We start from the raw sequence: 20,612 nt of genomic DNA, 5'->3' as shown, positions 1-20,612 counted from the left end.
TGAAACAAAAAAAAGGCATTTAAAACATTTTCTGTTATTGTCTTTCCCTCCAAATTTGAGTAATGGGCCTGCCTGGTCCTTGGTCTTCCTCTTGTTTCTAATGTAGTTGTAAAATATTTTCTTGTTACTCTTTATGTCCCTAGCTAGTTTAATGTAATATTGTGCTTTAGCCTTTCTAATTTTGTCCCTATATAGTTGTGTTGCTTTTTTTATATTCATCCTTTGTAATCTGACTTAGTTTCCACTTTTTGTATGACTCTTGAGTTTCAGGTCATTGAAGATCTCCTGGTTAAAACAGGGTGGTTTCTTACCATACTTCCTATTTTTCCTACGCACTGGGATAGTTTGCTCTTGTGCCTTAATAATGCCTCTTTTAAAAACTGCCAACTCTCCTGAAATCTTTTTTCCTTTGGATTTGCTTCCCAAACACATAGCAAACATAATAAATCAAACAAATATCCCAAACCCTGCAATCTTACAAGACTGGGACAGGCCAAAATAACCAAGTGATTATTAAAGCATTAAAAATAACTCTCCCCACAATAATCACATAATTTCTTACAAAAATAAGACGACTAACTTCTTCATCCCTCCCAAAAATAAAGAATCAGTAGACGTCTGGGAATATGGAATCAGAGAGAAGACAAAAAGGCAAGGCCAGCAATGAAAAGGCCAACCATTGCAACTTAGAATCAACCAATGATTTTATATTAGCTAAATGGCCACATACTTTCAATTTGTTTTCATCATTTCTTAGGGATTATCTGAAGCGAAAAGATAGATATACCCCACCAGAGAAGGGAAAGAGTGCTCTTTAAGAGTGAGGCATGATGGGAAACCTCTCTCTGATATAAAGAAAAAAAGGAGTTCAGCCTGAGGAAGTTTTGATAGAGGCAGGACCTATAGGAATTGAAGATGCAGGGCCCATCTGAGAAAACAACTTCGCTGGTGGTTTTTCTTCCTTTGTTAAATATTTTTTTCATTATGTGCTAAGAAATAACAACTGTTTGGAAAGTGCACTTGGCTGGTTAGTGCATTCTATGCCAGGAATTCTGAGGATCCTCTTCACACTAGATTTCAAACAGCAACTGTCATATAATTAAATAATACCATCAAGGGAACTTGAATTGTTACATAAATAGTATTGTAAATTTTCAAGTCTATGCAATATTATTTTACTGTGTGTCACCATATATAGCAATGGTCTCAGTGAGTTAAGGGGTAAATTGTGAAAGTCCAGGAACCACCAAAATTGTAAATACTGCTACTTCTACTGATAACAATGGTGAGATTACCAATGACTGACAGTGCCCAACGCATCTGAGTAAAATATTCCAGAAATTTTTTAAAGGAAAATTATGCAAATATCAATCTGATATTTGGTAGATACAATCTCCAGATTAGGTAATCACTACTATCCAAATAACTGACAAATCATTCTAAACAGCATCAAAAACTCTGAAAATGAAGCAATAATTCAAGGTTTTAACACTAAAAGAAATAATTAAATCTAGCTATTCTTAGAGAAATTCCATTCAATTTATGCTAAATAATAGTAGATACAAGACCTCCCACATTCATTACTTTTACTAGTGGCAAGGAATATTAACTGCGTGTCATACAATTCTCAGCCTTGTGGCCACTTGTTATTGTTGTTAATAGTACTTAAAAAGGAAAGATATTGGGGACTGGATGCTTTAGTAGACTGATAATGGGATAGTAAGCCTTTCAACTCTAGGTCACGGGTTCAAATATGGCCCAAGTCAATAATGACTTTCAATCACTACCATCTGATGGTTGTTCAGCAGCCAGTGTGAATAGCTACTTCCCATTAGGAAGGTACTGATATAATCAGAAGGGCACACCAAAGTCATGAAAAGAAGTAATAAAATGTGCTACATATTAAAGGAAGAAATGTAGCTTTGAACTAGCAATCTTTAACATTGCCACTAAATATATTGTCAATAGATTCCATATGTTTGCTGGATTAATAAAGTAGAAAATAATTCTGAAAGAGTAATTAAATCCAAATGAGCAGCTAAGAATCTATATCTTTATGCAAGGACAGCTGTTCCCACAAAGACTCAGTTTTGCAAGGGAAAGAAATGCAGCTTACACACAGAGGTCTTAGAACTCAGATTTAAAAAAATCCCTTTTTCCTTCATCTGCCATCTCTAACCCAGGTCTGGAAATACGTACATCCTGGGATGCAACCCGAAAATGTTTTTTCAGTGTTTCATACATACCAATGGTAGTTCTAAGAAAAACAAATACATATAAAAAGCCATAGGCATGTGTTCCAGTTGTTACAAATTTCCCACAGAACACACCAGGCAGCACTTCCTCTGAGGCAGGTTAGAATTTCCAGAGCTTCTTCCAGCAAATTTACAATGAACTATCTGGAGTCTTTTCCGAGGAGACACAAATCATTCTCCAGTGGCTTTTTACAACAGAGTGAAACACTGTCTTTAATTATAGTTGCAATATGTTCGTCTGAAAGTTTTATGTTATGCTCTTTCATCCTTGCAGCTTTATTTTACAGTCTATTTAAATGCTAGTTAACAAAAACTTGAATGGTTAACATAAACAAGCAATCTTTTCAATTCATTACTTCAATCATCCCTCTCCACTATTATGTTATCTTTAAAATTGAACAGCAAGGAATATTCTTTGTTTGGATCACAGTTTTTTCAGCATGCTGACAGCATACATTTGCTACGAGATAACATCAGATAGAACAGGCAAGCAATGCCTTGCTAAATTCTTAACCAGGAGCCCACTTTGTACTGCTGTGTTTGTCATCTTAAAAAGTCATATACAACAACATAGTGTAAAGATTTTATAAGTACTGTTTAACCTAAACATAAATGTCAGTCTACTTGCCTTTTAATAAGTGTACTACCGGTTTTATAATAATATGATTTTTTAACTTTACACAGGAAAACAAATGTAATATAATTGTACCGAATAAAGTTATTCATAATGTCAGATTTTCCCCAGAAGGTGAAATGGTTGAAGCAAATCTTTACAAATGAACCAACAGTCACTTACAATAAAACTTATACTATTCTAATGTGCTAGAAGTCTACACAGACTTCAGTGAGAGTGGGTTCTTTCAAGTCTCCCAGACGTATAGGTTTAAGCTATATAGCACATAGAGGAATAAAGCTAAGGTCCTTTTCACACTACTACTTTTAAAATGTAATTTTGTGACCAGTTACAAATAGGACAGTTCAGTTTCTGTTTGTATAGCAGTATTTCTGCCATCAAAACGACATTTACACTCACTGCCCAATGGTATTTGTATAAGTGCATTCTGGGAAAATCTAGGCAGCTCTCTCATCATGTCTCCAGCACAGGACAGGAAGCCAAAGGAAACAGCCACTGTGATGCTGGCAGACTAGGTACCAGCTCATGCCAAGGCCCCTAGGCCTCACTGAACACTGACAAACGCGTAACTGGAAACCAGTCTGGCTCACCTGTCTGTTAGCCTGGTTAAAATACATGTTAAGTTGATAATAATGTATCATGTAATAATGTATGGAGGATACGAATAAAAATGCCCGACGAGAAGGAAACAGAAGTGGAATTTGTACAGGGCAAAATTTCTAAGCATGAGAAAGGGATCCCCAAGCTGCTTAGATTAGCCCTAAAGGACATATAGAGCTCGCATATTACAGCAGTTTCTGTTACCTTTTTGAAATCTAAAACTATAACTCATTTGTGTTGTAAGTTTACCTGCTTTAACCTTGTAAATAACTCATTTCTTTTTCTTAGTTAATAAATCTTTAGTTAGTTTATTATAGAATTGGCAACAAGCATGGTCTTTGGTGTGTGATCTGAGGTACAATTGACCTGGAGTAAGTGACTAGTCCTTTGGGACTGGGAGTAACCTGAATATTGTTGTAACTTGAATATTGTTTTGGTGTAAGGGACCATCTATATAATAAAGGCAAGCCTCCCAAGGTAACAAGATAGAGCAGAATACCCAAGGAGACTGTGATTCTACATGAAGGCTGTTGTAGTACTTGGTTGGTTAAATCTACACGCAACCAGTTTGGGGTTTGTGCCCTGTTTCTTAACAGTCTACCCTGAGGTTGGCACTCCCTGCTGTGAGACACTCTAGACAGCTTGACAGACATAAAACAGCATCATCAGCATGTGATCTAATTACTCTCTGGGATGCTCTACCACAGAGACTTGGTAAGAAGGAGAACCAACCAAACTGGTTACACAAACATGGTTGGAGAGCCCTGTCTGAGCTGTTTAAAAAAAAAGTACAGAACTGATTACTGGGTTCCGGCCATGGTTTTTGAGAAGGGTGAAATACTCTTAGCTGCAATGATTACTGATGGAGTTTTAACTATGTGATGGGACCCAGCCAGGGTCTCCCACAGTCAGCCGCCTGGCTAACAAAATTGCGGTGAAAGTCTAATATTGTGGGATCTGCAATTTCTGCACTATCGCAAATTAAGCAGGGACTTTGTGATGGGCAGATACAAACCATGTTTTCAATCAACTATCCTGGTGACTGGTTACAAACTTTAGGTTAGGTCTTCACTACAGACTTATATTGGTACAACTACATTACTCAAGGATGTAAAGAATCCACACCCCTGAGCGACATAGCCAGAGACATCCCTAGGGTATGGCAAATCAGGGTGGCGGCCCCGGGCCCTGCACTTTGGAGGGCCCCGCGGTGGCTGCCCTGAATCACTGTACCCTAAGGATGGCTCTGTGTGCATGTCATGCCAGGTGCACTAAGCCAGCCGCAGGGGGCGCTAGGCCAGCCCAGGGGGGTAGGGTTAGGGAGACGGAGGGGTTAACTTTGCAGTCATATGATACACAGGAAAAAATTCAGATCCATAATTTACCACCAGTGCTGCTTCACCAGTGGTAACAGTGGTGGAAATGGAAGGGCAGAAAGGTTAGGGTAACTATCAATGAAAGCTAGCCCCATCAGGTAAAGTTTAACTAAACCACAGTAGACACACCTGAGCCCTGTCTCAACTGTAACTTCCACCCTTGCTACAACTAGTGGTGCTTTACTGGTGATGAAATTGTTCAGTGTAAATAAAGTCAAATATGCTAAGGGTGGGTTACATTTTTAAAATAAAAACATGGATTGTTCAGAAACTGATGGATAAGTTCTTTCCCTCCCCCACCCCTGCCTCCAAAAAAGGAAGTTTCCTGCTCCCCTGCTAGCCCTGACAGAAGCGCTAATCACAAACATTAGCACATTCTCATCTAAGTAGTCATGAAAAATTTAACAAACTCGTTTAGAAACAGATTTGTCGAAGTGTCTTAAAGTGCAGTAATGATTAGAAAAAGAGTGCCTGTCGAAATGACACTGCCATGGTGTGTATTTATTTCCCATTAATACCTTCCTTATTATATTTGGTCAGTTTAGAAATCAAAACATTTTTAGACTGTCAGAACTCCAAGCTTAATCTGGCATGCAAAAATTAAGCTGCATTCTTTTCACTTAGCACAAAATCAGATAATCAAAACTTAGTTATTTTGCTGATGACATATAAGACAGAACAGAAAATAGCTTCCTCTACTAGCTGTGCATTAATGACTGTAATCAAAGGTATGTTTGGTGAGAAACCTGTGTGGTGAATACATACACAAAGGGAGTGGATATATGCAATAACAAGTTACCATTTTTTCAGGTATATTTTCTGATAATAACCATGTTTTAAGATTTTCCAGTAAATCAAGTACTACGTTACTACCTACCTTGTAATCTGGCCGAATGTTTGCAAAATATATAAAAGAATCAACAGCTAACCCAATCTTCAGTCCACCTCCCTCCCAGGACAATGCTGACATCTGCTTGCCAGGAACTTTCAATGTACGCAAATGCTAAAAAAGAGAATATTTAAAATATACCACCGAGTTACCAGCATTACCAGATCATTAGAGACAAATGGTTAGACAGCTGAGGCTAAATCCCACTCTCCGTTACGCCAGCAATACTCTAGAGTTACAGTGATCACAGAATTTGGCTTTTGTACTTTTAAACAGATCAAAACCAGAAATAAATTTAATTTGCATTACCATAAAGTATTATTTTGCCTTCACTGCACTGTTATTTTTGTCAGAGAGAGAAACCCACAAAATTGGCAATATATGACTAACTCATAACTCAAACTCACAAAACTAAATATTAAAACGAGAACGAAAGCACACGTGTCTTCTTTCAGTCCACAAGTATATGTTATTTGAGCCACTTTTTAAATAAATAACTTCCCATTAATAATTCAGTACTGACATTTGACATTTTTCAAGAATTTGGTTTATCCTGACATTGTAATCCTGTTTATCACAGCAGCAGATTGAGATGTTACTTCCAAGCACAATTGCTAGGACAAAGATGACAAATTTAGTCATTTGTCTTGATTTTTATAATATCCCCATCATGGGTATACGTACAATCAATTTTGTAAAAAAATTCTAACATACACACACAATTATACTAACATCAACAATAAATCCTTTCCAACCTTGTTAACTCTTTCCCTTCCCTTACCCCTAACCCATCATAAAAGCCAGAGGGCGAAAAAAAGAAAGTTAAATGTCCAGTTATGTCTTTTAATTGTTACATAGAAATAAATCATACAATTTATAACAGATGGTAAATTAATTCCCATTTTGAAACACTGTTTGAAGTTATAACCAGTAAACCTCTTGACATTCACAAGATGCCACGTTTGATATCCATATGTTTCTACAGATTGACTACGGCCCTAGTCCTGCAGATACGTATGCAGGTAAAAAAAATTACACCCAAGTAGCTATATTCTGTATATAAAGTTACTCATATCTGTACGTCTACTCCTGTTGGTAAGTTTTTGAATAATCAAGGCTTTAGTATGCTTTGATTTTATGTTATGGCTTCTGTTTATCTTGCCCATATGCTCAGGGTTTAGCTGATCGCCATATTTGGGGTCGGGAAGGAATTTTCCTCCAGGGCAGATTGGAAGAGGCCCTGGAGGTTTTTCATCTTCCTCTGTAGCATGGGGCACGGGTCACTTGCTGGAGGATTCTCTGCTCCTTGAAGTCTTTAAACTACGATTTGAGGATTTCAATAGCACAGATATAGGTGTGAGGTTTTTTGCAGGAGTGGTGGGTGAAATTCTGTGGCCTGCGTTGTGCAGGAGGTCAGACTAGATGATCATAATGGTCCCTTCTTACCTAAATATCTATGAATCTATGTTGAACAGATTGCCAATGCATCTGAGCCTGATTTTCATGCCTCAGACTGGCTTACTTTTCGAGGGCATAACTCTTTGCCCAAATTAACAGAAGGTGCAAATTTTACTATTTATATGACTAAGTGTCCGACAGAGGGTATAATACAAGTACTTAGCTATCTAAATCCAAAATATATTGTGGACATAAATTACACTCACAAAAAGAGAGGACATTTCCTGAAAACTTGAGCCATTATCTGTGAGTGTTTGAATTAGTCCAACAAAATTTTCCACAGACCTCAAACTTAAAATGTTACTTAAGAATATTTCTGTATTAATCTGGAATGCTTGATTCAGTCACCCACGTAATGAGACTAGCAGGCAGACTAGTTAAACTGTCCCAAAGATTTGGGCACTAAATATTCTAAGTTGTGGAACAATCCTCCTCCAGAAATCAGGATGACACTGGATCTTATGTCTTCATTTTGTTCTGAAAGTGATATCTCTCATTGTTATAAACTTATCACAGCTATCTTCAGAACTGGTCTGGCCTTCCTTCCCTATAAGAACTAGAAATTTCCTCATAGGCAAATTACCTCTACTTTACATAATTTTGCTGATGCCCAAATATCACAATGGCTAATATATCTATGTCTAACCTATTATGAGAGCAACATCACCAACAAAAAATGTAAAAAAACCCATCACTTAGAAGGAGGAGACTGGGTGGGTGGCCTGGCCTTAAGCTCTAGCTATATAAAAGACTTTTGGGCCAGATTTCTAAAAGTATCAGTTAAGCACCTACATACCTTTAAAAATCTGTCTCTTTGACAAAACTATGTCCCCAACAGACATATGAATGTTAAATACAATTTATTACTGCTTCCAGAAGTTTCTGGGCCCATGGGCTTCATTGATGTCAGGTACCATGTACTGAGTTTTACTGAATTTGGCCCATAAAAAATATAGTTACAGCATAGTATACTAATGCTGTGCAGTAATAAATTCACACTTCTTGAATCATGATGATCAATACTGTTTTATAAGTACACAACCCATGCAATTAGTAGACTAATTCCCTACAAAAATAATATTTAGTTTACTTCAATATAATTTTAATATATTCAAACTACAATGCACTTCTGACACACTGATCATAGTTTGGGCAATTACCATACAAACAAAATGTATACCAAGGTTTGTTGTTGCGGTTTTTTAAAAACAGTGTGCATTTTACATCTAATGTAGGATATTAAATATATTAAATATTTTTACCTCACCAAATGGAGTGTAGAATTGCACAAGATTTACATCTTTATCCTGAGTGGTTGCTTTTTGGAAGCCTGCCACAGCCAACACACTTCCACAGTGGTTCCATTGGATACTCACTACATTCATACCAGTGTCAATCAAAACAGGGTCTAGTTTTTAGAAATAAAAAAGAAGTGTAAGAAGTGTCAAAAAAATTTTGGACAAAAATGGCTCAGTGTTCAGTATCCCATACCTGAGCAAAAAGGCCATCAGTTCAAGTTTTAGGCACACCTAATTTTAAGTTATTCTAGATGTTATTTCTAAAGGGTCACACACTGTTACTTCTGTAGGCCAAGGGCATTGCATACACCAAGGTACTCCTTGCATTTGTCCATTCCCCCCCACAAGCTCCTTGTGTGGCACCTTCCCAGTCTCCTCTATTTCAGGGACTCCCTACCACCCCTATCCTTGTACCAGGAGCTCTGTGTGCAACTCCATTACCCCGTCCACCACATAAGAGGGGCACTGTGTGCCCCCTCATTGCAGACACCCTGGCATATGTTCCCCCATCCCACCACATGCCAGTTGTGCTGTGTCCCCGCATGTTCTCCTCACTGCATATCATGGTCTCCATTTCCCCCCATGGCAAGGGCACTGTTTGATCCTTTGTTCCCCCAATACTCCCTTCCTTACCATGGCCAGAGGTCTGTGTGCCCCCCATAGCAAGGTCTCCTATTTTCTCACTATGCCAGGAGTTCTGTGGGAGCCTCCCATTACCCCTACCATTTCTTTTCTTTCTGTCTGGGGCTGTCAACTGTTTTGTTTTTTTTTATCTCTAGACAATCACAGAGGTGGTTGAAGTTGCTGGGTCAGCCAAGCAGATGCCAGGGTCTCCATGTGTTCCCCATTTCCCCCTTACGATTTTCACCAAAAATCAGTATGGTTCTGGCTGTTGATGCCTTGAACATTCCCTGGAATTTTGGAATTGATGAGATGCAGCATTCAAAAGCTATGGCATTAGAGACAAACAGAGAAATTTCTTCAAGTTGAGAATAAGACCTTACTTTGCTCGGCTAAAAAGCAAATTGTACTTACTTTGGTCATTCTCATGTCTCATTATCTGGCATCTTCCATTGTCAAAACAGATAGCAAGGCAAGGGCAATCTGGCTCAGTATAGCCTTCTGTACCAGGGTACCAGTGTATTCCGGCAATACTGAATGCTCCAGTTATGTTCACCAAACAATTCAGTTTCATTTTCATCTAGAGACGGAATAGTTTAATCATTTAACAGCTCTATCACATATTTGACTAAGCTGGCCATAAATGCAATGTATATTTATACCAACATCTTACAAATTACTAGAGCTGGGTGGAAATGGTTCTCATATCCCAGGAAAATTTTCAAGATTTCAAGAAGATTTCCCCATTCTGATTCAGTACAAAAACTCAAAATCTTGAAAATCTGAAAAAAAGAATTGGTTCGGTCAACTGATACTTTGATAATTGCAAAATGTTTAATTTAGATTGCAATCTTTTAAAATTATTATTAATTTTTAACTATAACTTAAACTTCAAACAAAGTCATTTTGAACCAAATAAAGGAACTTTTCATTTTGAAAAGGTCAATGGGGACATTTTTACAATTTAAAAAACTTCTTCCCCCACAAATTTACTTCTACATTGGAAATTTGTCAAAACCCACCCTGACCCTTTCCTGATGAAAGCTTTGGTTTAGATGAATCAGCATTTTTCAACAGAAAGTTTTCCAACCAGCTCTACAAAAGGCCCTCCTTTGTTTAAAGTTTGCAGATGTTAAGTTTTATAAAATAGAAATGTACTTACAAAGTAATTCAAGAGAGAACTGGAAAAAGCTAAGATTTTTATATATTTGTAATCCACTATGACAGCATGTTTTCAAGTGTCACCCAGGCTCACCCTTCCCCCACACTCTCAACAACATGAACTTTCAGTAATAAAGTACTGTACAAAAAAAAGACTCAAAACATCTGGAATTGTTTAATGCCTTTTCTACACTATCAAAAAGCTACACTGATTTTGAAAATGGTTTAGTGCATACTCCACATTACTGCTCCATAAACAAGATAGGAGGCCTTGTTTGAGTAACATATGCTAAACAATGCTAAGCCAGAACCACGTTTGAGACTAGATCCTAGCTGGATTTGAACACAGTTCTCCAAAATAGTTATCAGAGAGTTTTAAAATTGCATAGTGAGGACACAAAGAATGTTACCAACTTTTAAACACTCAAAAATGATAATAGGGCTAGAGACTGATAAAGGGGTAGTAGATATTTACCAAACCCTTCTTTCAAAGCTACTGCTTTTTCATCTATTTGCATCTGACCTCTTGTAGTTATCAATTTTTTAAAAGAAAATTGAAATAAAAGCAATATATATTTTGTCTACAGAAGAATTATTTTAAGTCTTTTGGAACTTTTTTTAAAATGGCCTCTTTTCTTAATTGATACACCCACTTAATTACGGCAATAGGTTGTCCATCAGGATGGACAATTAGAGGATTTTTCTGTACTGTGTTGTTGCCTAAAATGTAATGGTACACAGTCCAATCGTATCAAAAAATGAAGTCTATGTTTTTGTAAAGTTGGCACTTTACTACTGTTAAGTATTTTCAAACAGTTATTCCTGTACTCCACATAACTGGAAGATCAAACTAAACAATGGCAAGTAAAATACACAGTGACAGAAACATAAACCAATAGTATACACACATATTTTCCCTCAAGGACTTGCTGATGAGATGTAATTCTTTTAAGAGCTCTAATTTAATATACTAAAATTCCGTCTCACTGTTAGACAGCCATGGTGGAAAAATGAAGGCCTGATTGATGCCTAAGATATGTTAGTATTAGTACTAATGATGCATTAGCTTCATTTCATTTACCTAGCATGTACATGAATGTTTTCAAATTTCTCTTTTAAATATGGATTGCAAGGCAAAGAATGTTTTAATTGATGTTATGTTCATTTAGCTGCTCGGAATGATGGTGTATTTAAATGTTATCAGAATATTTACATTAGAAAACTTGATAATGTAAAAACCTGCATAAAATCAGAATAAGAAGTCTTCACGTAGGACCTTGCGTAATTCTGAAGATTCAAAACCCTCAAATTAATAAAAGATTATAGCTACTACTTGTAAAGTATGTCTGTCTTAACTTGTGATCTACAGTTTTACATTAAAAAATTAGATAGTTGACACATATACTGTACAGTACATAACTCTGAACTTACAATAAAATTCCCTTGGTTGTCATAAATATGAATTTCTCCATTTGCCATTCCAAAGAGTAGAATTTTGCTATCTGAGGACCATGCTACATGGCACAGTTGTGAACCTTTCAAATCTTTCCCCCAAATACGATTACCTATAAAAGAAAATTATTAAACTTAAGAAACATACCAGAGAATTGGAAAGATTACTCAGACACAAGAAACTACATAAACAGATAAAGAAATTCAAAGTTACAGTTTCCACGGTAACTAATTCAGTGATGTATATATTGAGGCAGAAAGTTTTGTAGTCAGTTACTGTGGGAAACATAACCTTGTATTTCTCAAGTTTTGCAAAAGTAAAATCTCAGACATAATGACACACCAAACAGAGTTTGGCTGTGGGATTTTTTTTAAATAAAGAAAAATAAACAGTGAGCAATATGCATGTCATGCCTTTAATTTCAATTACATGGGATTGTGCATTCACATAACCTTCTTTTTGTTTATTTCAATATATGAATATCCATATATGATACATGCATATGGAAAACTACTCACAGTACAGGTTTGAATTAGTAAGGAAAATGAAGAGTTTGGCACATGCTATTTTCACACTTTATCAATTCTTTACTTCTCAACCAATTTTTCCAAAACTTAGCAAAACATTCATTTCTCAGTTACTATAACTGTGCAAAATTTGAACTTTTCAAATTAAACATTCAGGTTATCCTTGTGCAAAAAATGGTGTGTAAAAAGTATGAAAAAAATATAATTTTTCCATATTCGGGTAACTTAAGATGAATGGAATGTTATCAGACTTCAAAAAGAAAAGTCACCACTGGCTTGAGAACAAGGAACAGACATTTTTGCATGAAGGATAATCTTTTTCTTGGAAAAAGTTACAAGTGCCTGAAAATAAGTTCTTAGAATAAATATGCTTTAAGAACCACAGCTATATCATCACTCTTGCCATACATGGAAAACCAGACATTCACTCCAATTGGAGTATCTTAATTTGGCTTACACAAGTTTTCTAAACAGAATTACTGAGAGTGAAAGCTACCCAAATCTCCAGAACACCATATTAGTTAACAAAACAGATAATCCAGCCTGTGATAAACCCACGATGACAGCCTCCATAACCTACTTCTTAAATTTTCAAACAATCACCTTAGTGCTTTCTTCTATGCTGCCCCTTAGCTTGGGAAGAGCACCACATAGACATGTGCAAAACTAATGCATTATCCTTCTTCAAATCCCTCCTTTAAAGCCTCCTTTGCTCTGACGACCACAAAAAACCTGGAAACAGTTAGGCAGCTGGTGTGCTGAGACTACCAAGGTGACCAATATTGTCTCATCTGTCTGTAACTATCTGTTGTCTCTTGTCTTATACTTAGCTTATAAACTCATTGGGGCAGGGTCCATATTTTTTGTTCTGTGGTTGTACAGCATGTAGCACATTGGGGTAATTAAGAATCATAGGTGCTATGGTAATACAAATAACAAATAATAATAGTAACAACTTTACCATCCACTGAACCAACAATCACAGCCCCATCTTCGTACACAATACAAATCTTTTGTCCATCAGCATTCCAGCTCATACTTCGAACAACAGATTTATTTCTATTGTTGATCATCTCCTCATACCAAGCACCTGTGATCAGAGAATGGATTTCAGTTGTACCTTTCACTTTGCAATCCTTTAAGTGAAATGTGGTTATTAGAAGTAACCCAAGATATACTCAGATGCGGCTAATCATTAAATGTCACATTACAAAAAACTGCAAATAGCATGATAATGACATTCACAAACAATAGTAACTTTGAGAAGTGTTACAAACACAAGAAAGAAGAACAAAGGAATACAGAGAGGTTATAAATATAATCAGGAAATAAAATTAGATTCTGTTTATCTGAAATACAGATATTCAGCAAAAGGGAGAAACTTGTGAAACAGTAATGAAGAACAAGACCTGAGCTGAGACTTGACAGAAAATTAGGTACGACTTTGCTATGTGATATGGCAACAAAAAAAGACCAATGTAGCATTGGGCTGCATGCACAGAAGTGATGTAAAACAGAAAGGAGAGGCTATGGTTCCCTTTCTGTAAAACACTGGTGAGGCAGCTCTTGGAAACTATATAGGCACATATAAGCCACCAATCACTGCAGCGTCCACTGTGTTGAGGCATAAGCAGCTCAGTTCCAAAAAGATATTGACACATAGAATGAAATTCAGAGAACAGGTGTTGGAGGGCTTGACTTGTTAAGATGTACAGGTCAGCCAAATGACAACAACAGGAAACGTAAAGGCATCATTACAAAACAACAAATATTAGAAAGTGCAGACACCAAGGATGGAGAATTAGTAAGGGTGGTCCAAAGAAGTGAAGTGATCAAGTTAAGAAAAGAGAAAATGTAGGATGTCTTTTTAAAATAACTGTGAGATTTACCTAGAGTCAGAGCTATTAGATCATGGAATAGGTTTTCCAAGGGAAGTAGTGAAAACTCTACTGCTTAAGACATTTAATAGACAATACATAAACAACACACTCTAGGAAACAATTTTCTTTGATAGGGTAATGAACTAAATGACCTAATGAGTATTTTCTGGCACTGATATACATGATTCTGCTATGACAGTAAAATTAATCCTAGGCAAAGTAAACCACCTGATTTGATGCATCCAAGATGGAGAACTGAAATGTCTCTCTATTTCTCTAGTAATTTGACAAAGGACTCTGTTCTTTAACAAAGATTTTTTTCTCTCTTTCTCTCCCACTATATATGTGTTCATTGGTTTGTTTTGATATGGTTGCTTGTGATAATTGGTGGACTCCTACAATTGATGTATTTTTAAATTGTGCTGATGCATATGTTTTTAACAGCTCAAATATTAAAACACAGAAGATGAATACTATAAATTATACACTACTTAGTTATGACAATGCAATAAATTCATGGAATAATTCTAGATTCTGTAGAAAAATTTACTCTAGGCAAGGTCTCTAAGGCCTAACACCTCCACTAGAGTGTATCTTTTCTGCATTTACTGTTATAGCACAAAGGATTATTCAATATTAACATCTAAGACTAAACCTAAACCATTCTATTGTATATTCTTTGTATAGTTCAACAGGTTTTTTGCAAATATGAAAATGTTTGTTTGGCTATTGAGAAAAGTGAATAATAAGGTTTCAATTCTTTGCTGTTGAACAAAAACACTTGAAAACTGAGATTTTTTCTTAAGGCAGTTCTGGAAAGATGACTTCATTCTTTATACGGGATTACACGATGGAAAATGCGTACAATTAAGCCCGGTTATTAAACGCTTGTAAACTAAGAACTTCAAACATACCTTACACCTACTTTGAGCTTTGTAACCTGCAATTAAAGTCTACAGACACACATTATTCAATCTCAAAATCACTCACTATGGTATATTACCCAATCTCAGACTTGTCTCAGACAATACCTTTATACAACATCCACACAATGATGAGCCCATTTTGATCACTGGTAGTTAGCTTTTGATACTGTTCATTCCAGGTCACCACTTGCACAGAACCTGGAAAATTATATAAAATTCACTTTTTATATTAATCAGGAAATGGTCTAAGATAATAAAGATTATTACATCCTTTTTAAATTTTCAATCACACTTTTATGGAATCTCCTGGCTCTGCTGATTTTGATTCTGCTTTTTCAGCCACTCTTTTTTGTGACTGGCAATAAACGCTCTTCTTTCCACAGACCTCTACTGCATTGCCCCCACCTCTTCATCTATTTTATTCCCTTCAGTCACAGTCTCTCCAAATGCAACCTTAGATATTACTTCTATGAGAATAAAGCCCAAATCTGTATTCATTCCTGGCTTCTGTCCTCTTCTCTGTTTCTGCCTGCCTTACCCTCATTAACTCCTGGGTCATTATAGCTTTCTTCAGGTCAACAGATCTAATAATTGGCATTCTACTAGGGGGAGATTTTCAAAAGTATAAGTGGCAGTTAAGAGCCTAATTGCCATTTGTGCCTGTCATAAATATAAAGGGAAGGGCAAACCCCTTTGAAATCCCTCCTGGCCAGGGGAAAGCTCCTCTCACCTGTAAAGGGTTAAGAAGCTAAAGGTAACCTCGCTGGCACCTGACCAAAATGACCAATGAGGAGACAAGATACTTTCAAAAGCTGGGAGGAGGGAGAGAAACAAAGGGTCTGTGTCTGTCTGTATGCTGGGTCTTTGCCGGGGATAGACCAGGAATGGAGTCTTAGAACTTTTAGTAAGTAATCTAGCTAGGTATGTGTTAGATTATGATTTCTTTAAATGGCTGAGAAAAGAATTGTGCTGAATAGAATAACTATTTCTGTCTGTGTATCTTTTTTGTAACTTAAGGTTTTGCCTAGAGGGGTTCTCTATGTTTTTGAATCTAATTACCCTGTAAGATATCTACCATCCTGATTTTACAGGGGGGATTTCTTTATTTCTATTTACTTCTATTTTTTATTAAGTCTTCTTGTAAAAAACTGAATGCTTTTTCATTGTTCTCAGATCCAAGGGTTTGGGTCTGTGATCACCTATGCAAATTGGTGAGGCTTTTTATCCAACATTTCCCAGGAAAGGGGGGGTGCAAGTGTTGGGAGGATTGTTCATTGTTCTTAAGATCCAAGGGTCTGGGTCTGTAGTCACCTAGGCAAATTGGTGAGGCTTTTTACCAAACCTTGTCCAGGAAGTGGGGTGCAAGGTTTTGGGAAGTATTTTGGGGGGGAAGGACGCGTCCAAACAGCTCTTCCCCAGTAACCAGTATTAGTTTGGTGGTGGTAGCGGCCAGTCCAAGGACAACGGGTGGAATATTTTGTACCTTGGGGAAGTTTTGACCTAAGCTGGTAAAGATAAGCTTAAGAGGTTTTTCATGCAGGTCCCCACATCTGTACCCTAGAGTTCAGAGTGGGGGAGGAACCTTGACAGTGCCTTTGAAAATCTCCCTCCTTATTACAAAGGACATCCTGCACACCACTACTCCATCTGAGACACAAATCTCACAATTACTCCTACTCTCAGAAATACAGGTGCTTGATTGACCTCAAAATTTTATTTACTTCCCAAATTTCCTAGTCTATGAAGCAGACTATTATATTGAATCCATATTAGAAATTAACGAAGCCACTTTTCAGTCAAAAATTTGTCATGCCTTCATTTCCTCTTACCTTGACTAACAAAATTCCCTAACTTGCAAATTTTGAATTTAACAAACAGTGGCTGCTTATCTCCTCACCTGGACCCAGGTCACGCTCATCCTCAAAAATATCTGCTGATATCTAATATCTTGGGACCAAGACGGCTACAACACTGCATATCAACTTCGTGTCTGTTTCAGAATCAAAGATATCACCCTTCTAATCTTCCACAGCATACTGGGATTTCCACCTATCTTTCTCAGAACTGATCTTTTCCATCACATTCAAATATGGCCCTCAAATACCAAACATCTAACAGGCCTCACCTCCAAATATTCACAGTGAGCAGAAGTCTATTCTCCTATGTTATCTTAATAACCTAAAACAGCCTCTCTTTCTCTTAAGCGTACCTAGTAGACCCCATGACTCTTCAAATTCCACCTTCCATGGTCCATGACCCTTTCTAATGGAACAGTTCAAAGAGTACTCTCTTGTGCTTCCAATTTCCTTATGATCATTCTCTTGGCACTGAAATTTTGCCATTCCACCCTTCTTCACCCCTGCCCTACAGCAACTACAAACCCTATTTGTATGATGTACATATATGTAAACTGAAAACTGCCATGCCAGGTGATAGGAACCCATTTAAATACTTATTTCCTTGGATTAATTAATAATAGTAGATGGCCAAGCCATTACATGACTGATATTTATGTTGGTAATCTCTATTCCAGTCTTATAGTAGGAAAAGACACAACAATAAAATTATTTTATCAATTTTATAACAGAATATTAACAGCTTGTATTTTTACTCCAACCTTTAGCTTTTTTAGTATTAAACAGAAGATGACAGAGTAGCATAATGTAACTCTTACCACTGTGACCTTCAAGGGTCTGATTCATTGAAAGATTGCTAGGAGCTGCAAGTCCCTTTAATTTAGCTTCATCTAAACAAAAATAAAATATTATAAAAACTGTTTGTAATAAATGAAATACATCAACTTGTACATGTGGAATCAGATCTTGTAATCCTAACTCATGTGGTCAATCCCATTGACTTCAATAAAACTACTCTCAGAAGAAAATATTGCAAGATGTGGACCATTCTCTATCTACATCTCAGTTTGTTAGCTGCATCTGAACTCGCCCCAACTACTCCCCAAGCTCAGACTCTCATCAGGATCCAGAGACTTGAAGAGAAACCAAAGCCAACTCCCTTTGTTTATTTTCCATTTGAAAAAGCACAAGAACTTGAAAAAGCCTTATTATTTCCCTTTCCTAAAATTTACTTATCTTAACTTGTAAAATGCACTGAGCCTGCTCTCTAGGCTCCACTGTATAACAGAAGAATGATTAACAATAATCAGAGCAACATAAATTGCATACATGACTTACAAATATATATGCATAACCTTTACTCCTCACGCTACAGTTCATATTTAAATAGCAACATGCTGGCCAGCAGTCAATATTCATTCAGTTTAAAAAGAGTGAGCTACCTGGATTGAGTTCATATCTGAGAGAAATCAACCTAACAGTTTGAGAATTCATTTCAAAATAAATGTCGTATTATTAATTATTTGTTAAGCACCAACCATGTGCTCAGAACTGCACTGGTACAGAACATAAATAGACATAGGGTAGGACTTTTAAAAGTAAATCCTAAATGGATTAGGAGCAAAATCTCATTGACAAGGGTTGGGAATTGGCGCTTAACAAATAAATAAAAATTTGACTAACATATTTATTTTAAAATGAACTCTCAAACTGTTTAACAGATTTCTCTGACATTACTTAGGCCTGGACAGTAGTGCTGGAACAAATTTTTATAGTGGGGCTGCTGAGAGCCATTGAACCAAATTGTAAATACTGTATATAATGGAAACTACCTCAAATCAGGGGGTGTGGTAGCAGCCCCATCACCCTTAGTTCTAGCATAGATGGGCCTGGATCCACAAAGAGGCTTAGACATTGCAAGGCTGAGTGTCCCAATGCCTAACTTTTAGGGACCTAGAAAAATCACTGGAACAACAATGGGATCCACAAAGCCTGAGTTAGGTGCCTAGACTCCCTATATAATGAATGGATAGAGACAGGTACCTTAGAATACAATCCACAAAATCCAGCACACTGGGGAGGGAGGGGCACCTAAGTTAGTCAATCAATCAATCATCATCATCATCATGTTCCCATTATGCCTCTGGCGTTTAGGGAAGCAACGAAGCTCATCCACTCCTGTCTGTTTTTTGGCAAGTCTTTCAGGGGTTCCCCAGCTGTGCCCCAGGTTTTGCAGCTCGGCTTTCACAGCTCTTTATCATGTTGTTTTCGGATGGCCTCATTTTCGCTTGCCTTCAGGTGTCCATCTTATTGCTATTCTGGTGATGGAATCAGTTTCCATCCGAAGCACATGGCCGATCCATCTCCACCGCCTCCTGGCAATGATGGTGCTCATATCCTCTTGGCTGCACTGTGTCAATAGATCTTGGTTTGACATTGTTCTGGGCTAAAAGATATGGAGGATTTTTCTGAGGCAGGCTGTATGGAATGAAGACAGTTTGGACATGTCTTACTTTCTCATTCCCCAGCATTCTGCACTATAAAGTAATGCTGAAAGTATGCAGCCCTGATAAATCTTGAGTTTGTTTTTGGTGTTGCATTTTGATGATTTCCAGGCTGTATTTAAGCTCCTAAAGGTGTTCCTGGCTTTATTGATTTTCTTTCGGATGTCCTGGCTTGTTCCACCATCCTGGCTAATGGTGCTGCCCAAGTATGTGAATGTTTCTACATTGGTGGGAACATAATCCTCTATCCGTAATGGTGATGGTGAGAAAATATTAAAGGTCATGATATATGTCTTATTGCAGCTGATTTTCAGTCCAATTTGCTGGCTGAATGCATTGAGTCGAGTTGTTTTTTCTCGTATATGGTGTTGGATATGTGATAGGAGAGCAACATCATCTGCAAAGTCCAGGTCTTCAAGGGATGAGAAGGGTGTCCATTTAATGCCTGTTGGCATGTCTTCTGTTGTACGCTGCATTACCCAGTCAACGGCAATGCTGAAGAGGATTGCAGACATGACACACCCCTGACGTACTCCTGTTTTGACTTCAAAACTGAGCACCCTGTGATCAACACTGCGTATAAAGTTGAAATAAAAGCTTTTAATAATGTTGATTATATGGAGAGGGACTCCATATGCTCGCAGAATGTGCCATAGGCTGGTCCTGCGAATGCTATCAAAAGCCTTCTCAAAATCTATGAAGTTTATGTAGAGTTGCCGTTGCCATTCTAAGCACTGTTCTATTATGTTTCATAGCCTTTCCGAAAAATGGCTTGCTGTTTTCCGAGAACGTTATCAACTGCCTCTGATATATGCTGGACTATGATTTTACACAATACTTTGCTTGGCACAGATAAAAGTGTGATACCACGCTAGTTATTACAATCACTGAGAGTTCCTTTCTTTGGTATCTTCACTATAACCCCATTTGGTCCACACATCTGTCACTTTTTCCCTTTCCCAGACTGATGTAAACAGAGGGGCCAGGTTAGATGCTGCTAACTCAGGGATGACACATTGAACAATTCTGTATTAAAGTTATCCTTGCCAGGAGCTTTCCCATTTTTTAAGGATTTGATGGCTTGAATGATCTCTTCCTTAGCTGGAGTGTCTCTGTTCATATCAAGATCTTCTTCTGCCTCCGGGATGTTTGCTTCCTCTTTAGGTGGCTCCCT

At 37.3% G+C, this 20,612-nt stretch overlaps 1 protein-coding gene across 6 annotated transcripts in view; it reads right to left on the bottom strand.

Annotated features, from left to right (window-relative positions):
- WDR35 (WD repeat domain 35) overlaps positions 1–20,612 on the bottom strand; it is a 79,593-nt gene that overhangs the window by 48,194 nt on the left and 10,787 nt on the right. For 5 of the 6 annotated variants that reach the window (XM_073335942.2, XM_073335947.2, XM_073335944.2 and 2 more), the window contains exons 3-9: positions 17,753–17,824; positions 15,184–15,276; positions 13,234–13,362; positions 11,724–11,857; positions 9,546–9,711; positions 8,475–8,620; positions 5,743–5,868 (exon numbers count right to left, since the gene is read on the bottom strand). In XM_073335942.2, coding sequence (XP_073192043.1) covers positions 5,743–5,868; positions 8,475–8,620; positions 9,546–9,711; positions 11,724–11,857; positions 13,234–13,362; positions 15,184–15,276; positions 17,753–17,824 — 866 coding nt within the window. The remainder of the gene's footprint in view (positions 1–5,742; positions 5,869–8,474; positions 8,621–9,545; positions 9,712–11,723; positions 11,858–13,233; positions 13,363–15,183; positions 15,277–17,752; positions 17,825–20,612) is intronic. The other variant, XM_073335945.2, reaches the window with a different exon arrangement.

This window comes from Lepidochelys kempii, chromosome 3 (assembly GCF_965140285.1).
Source record: "Lepidochelys kempii isolate rLepKem1 chromosome 3, rLepKem1.hap1, whole genome shotgun sequence".
Taxonomy (NCBI): Eukaryota; Metazoa; Chordata; order Testudines; family Cheloniidae; genus Lepidochelys; species Lepidochelys kempii.
This window is presented reverse-complemented; position numbering and strand designations above follow the sequence as displayed.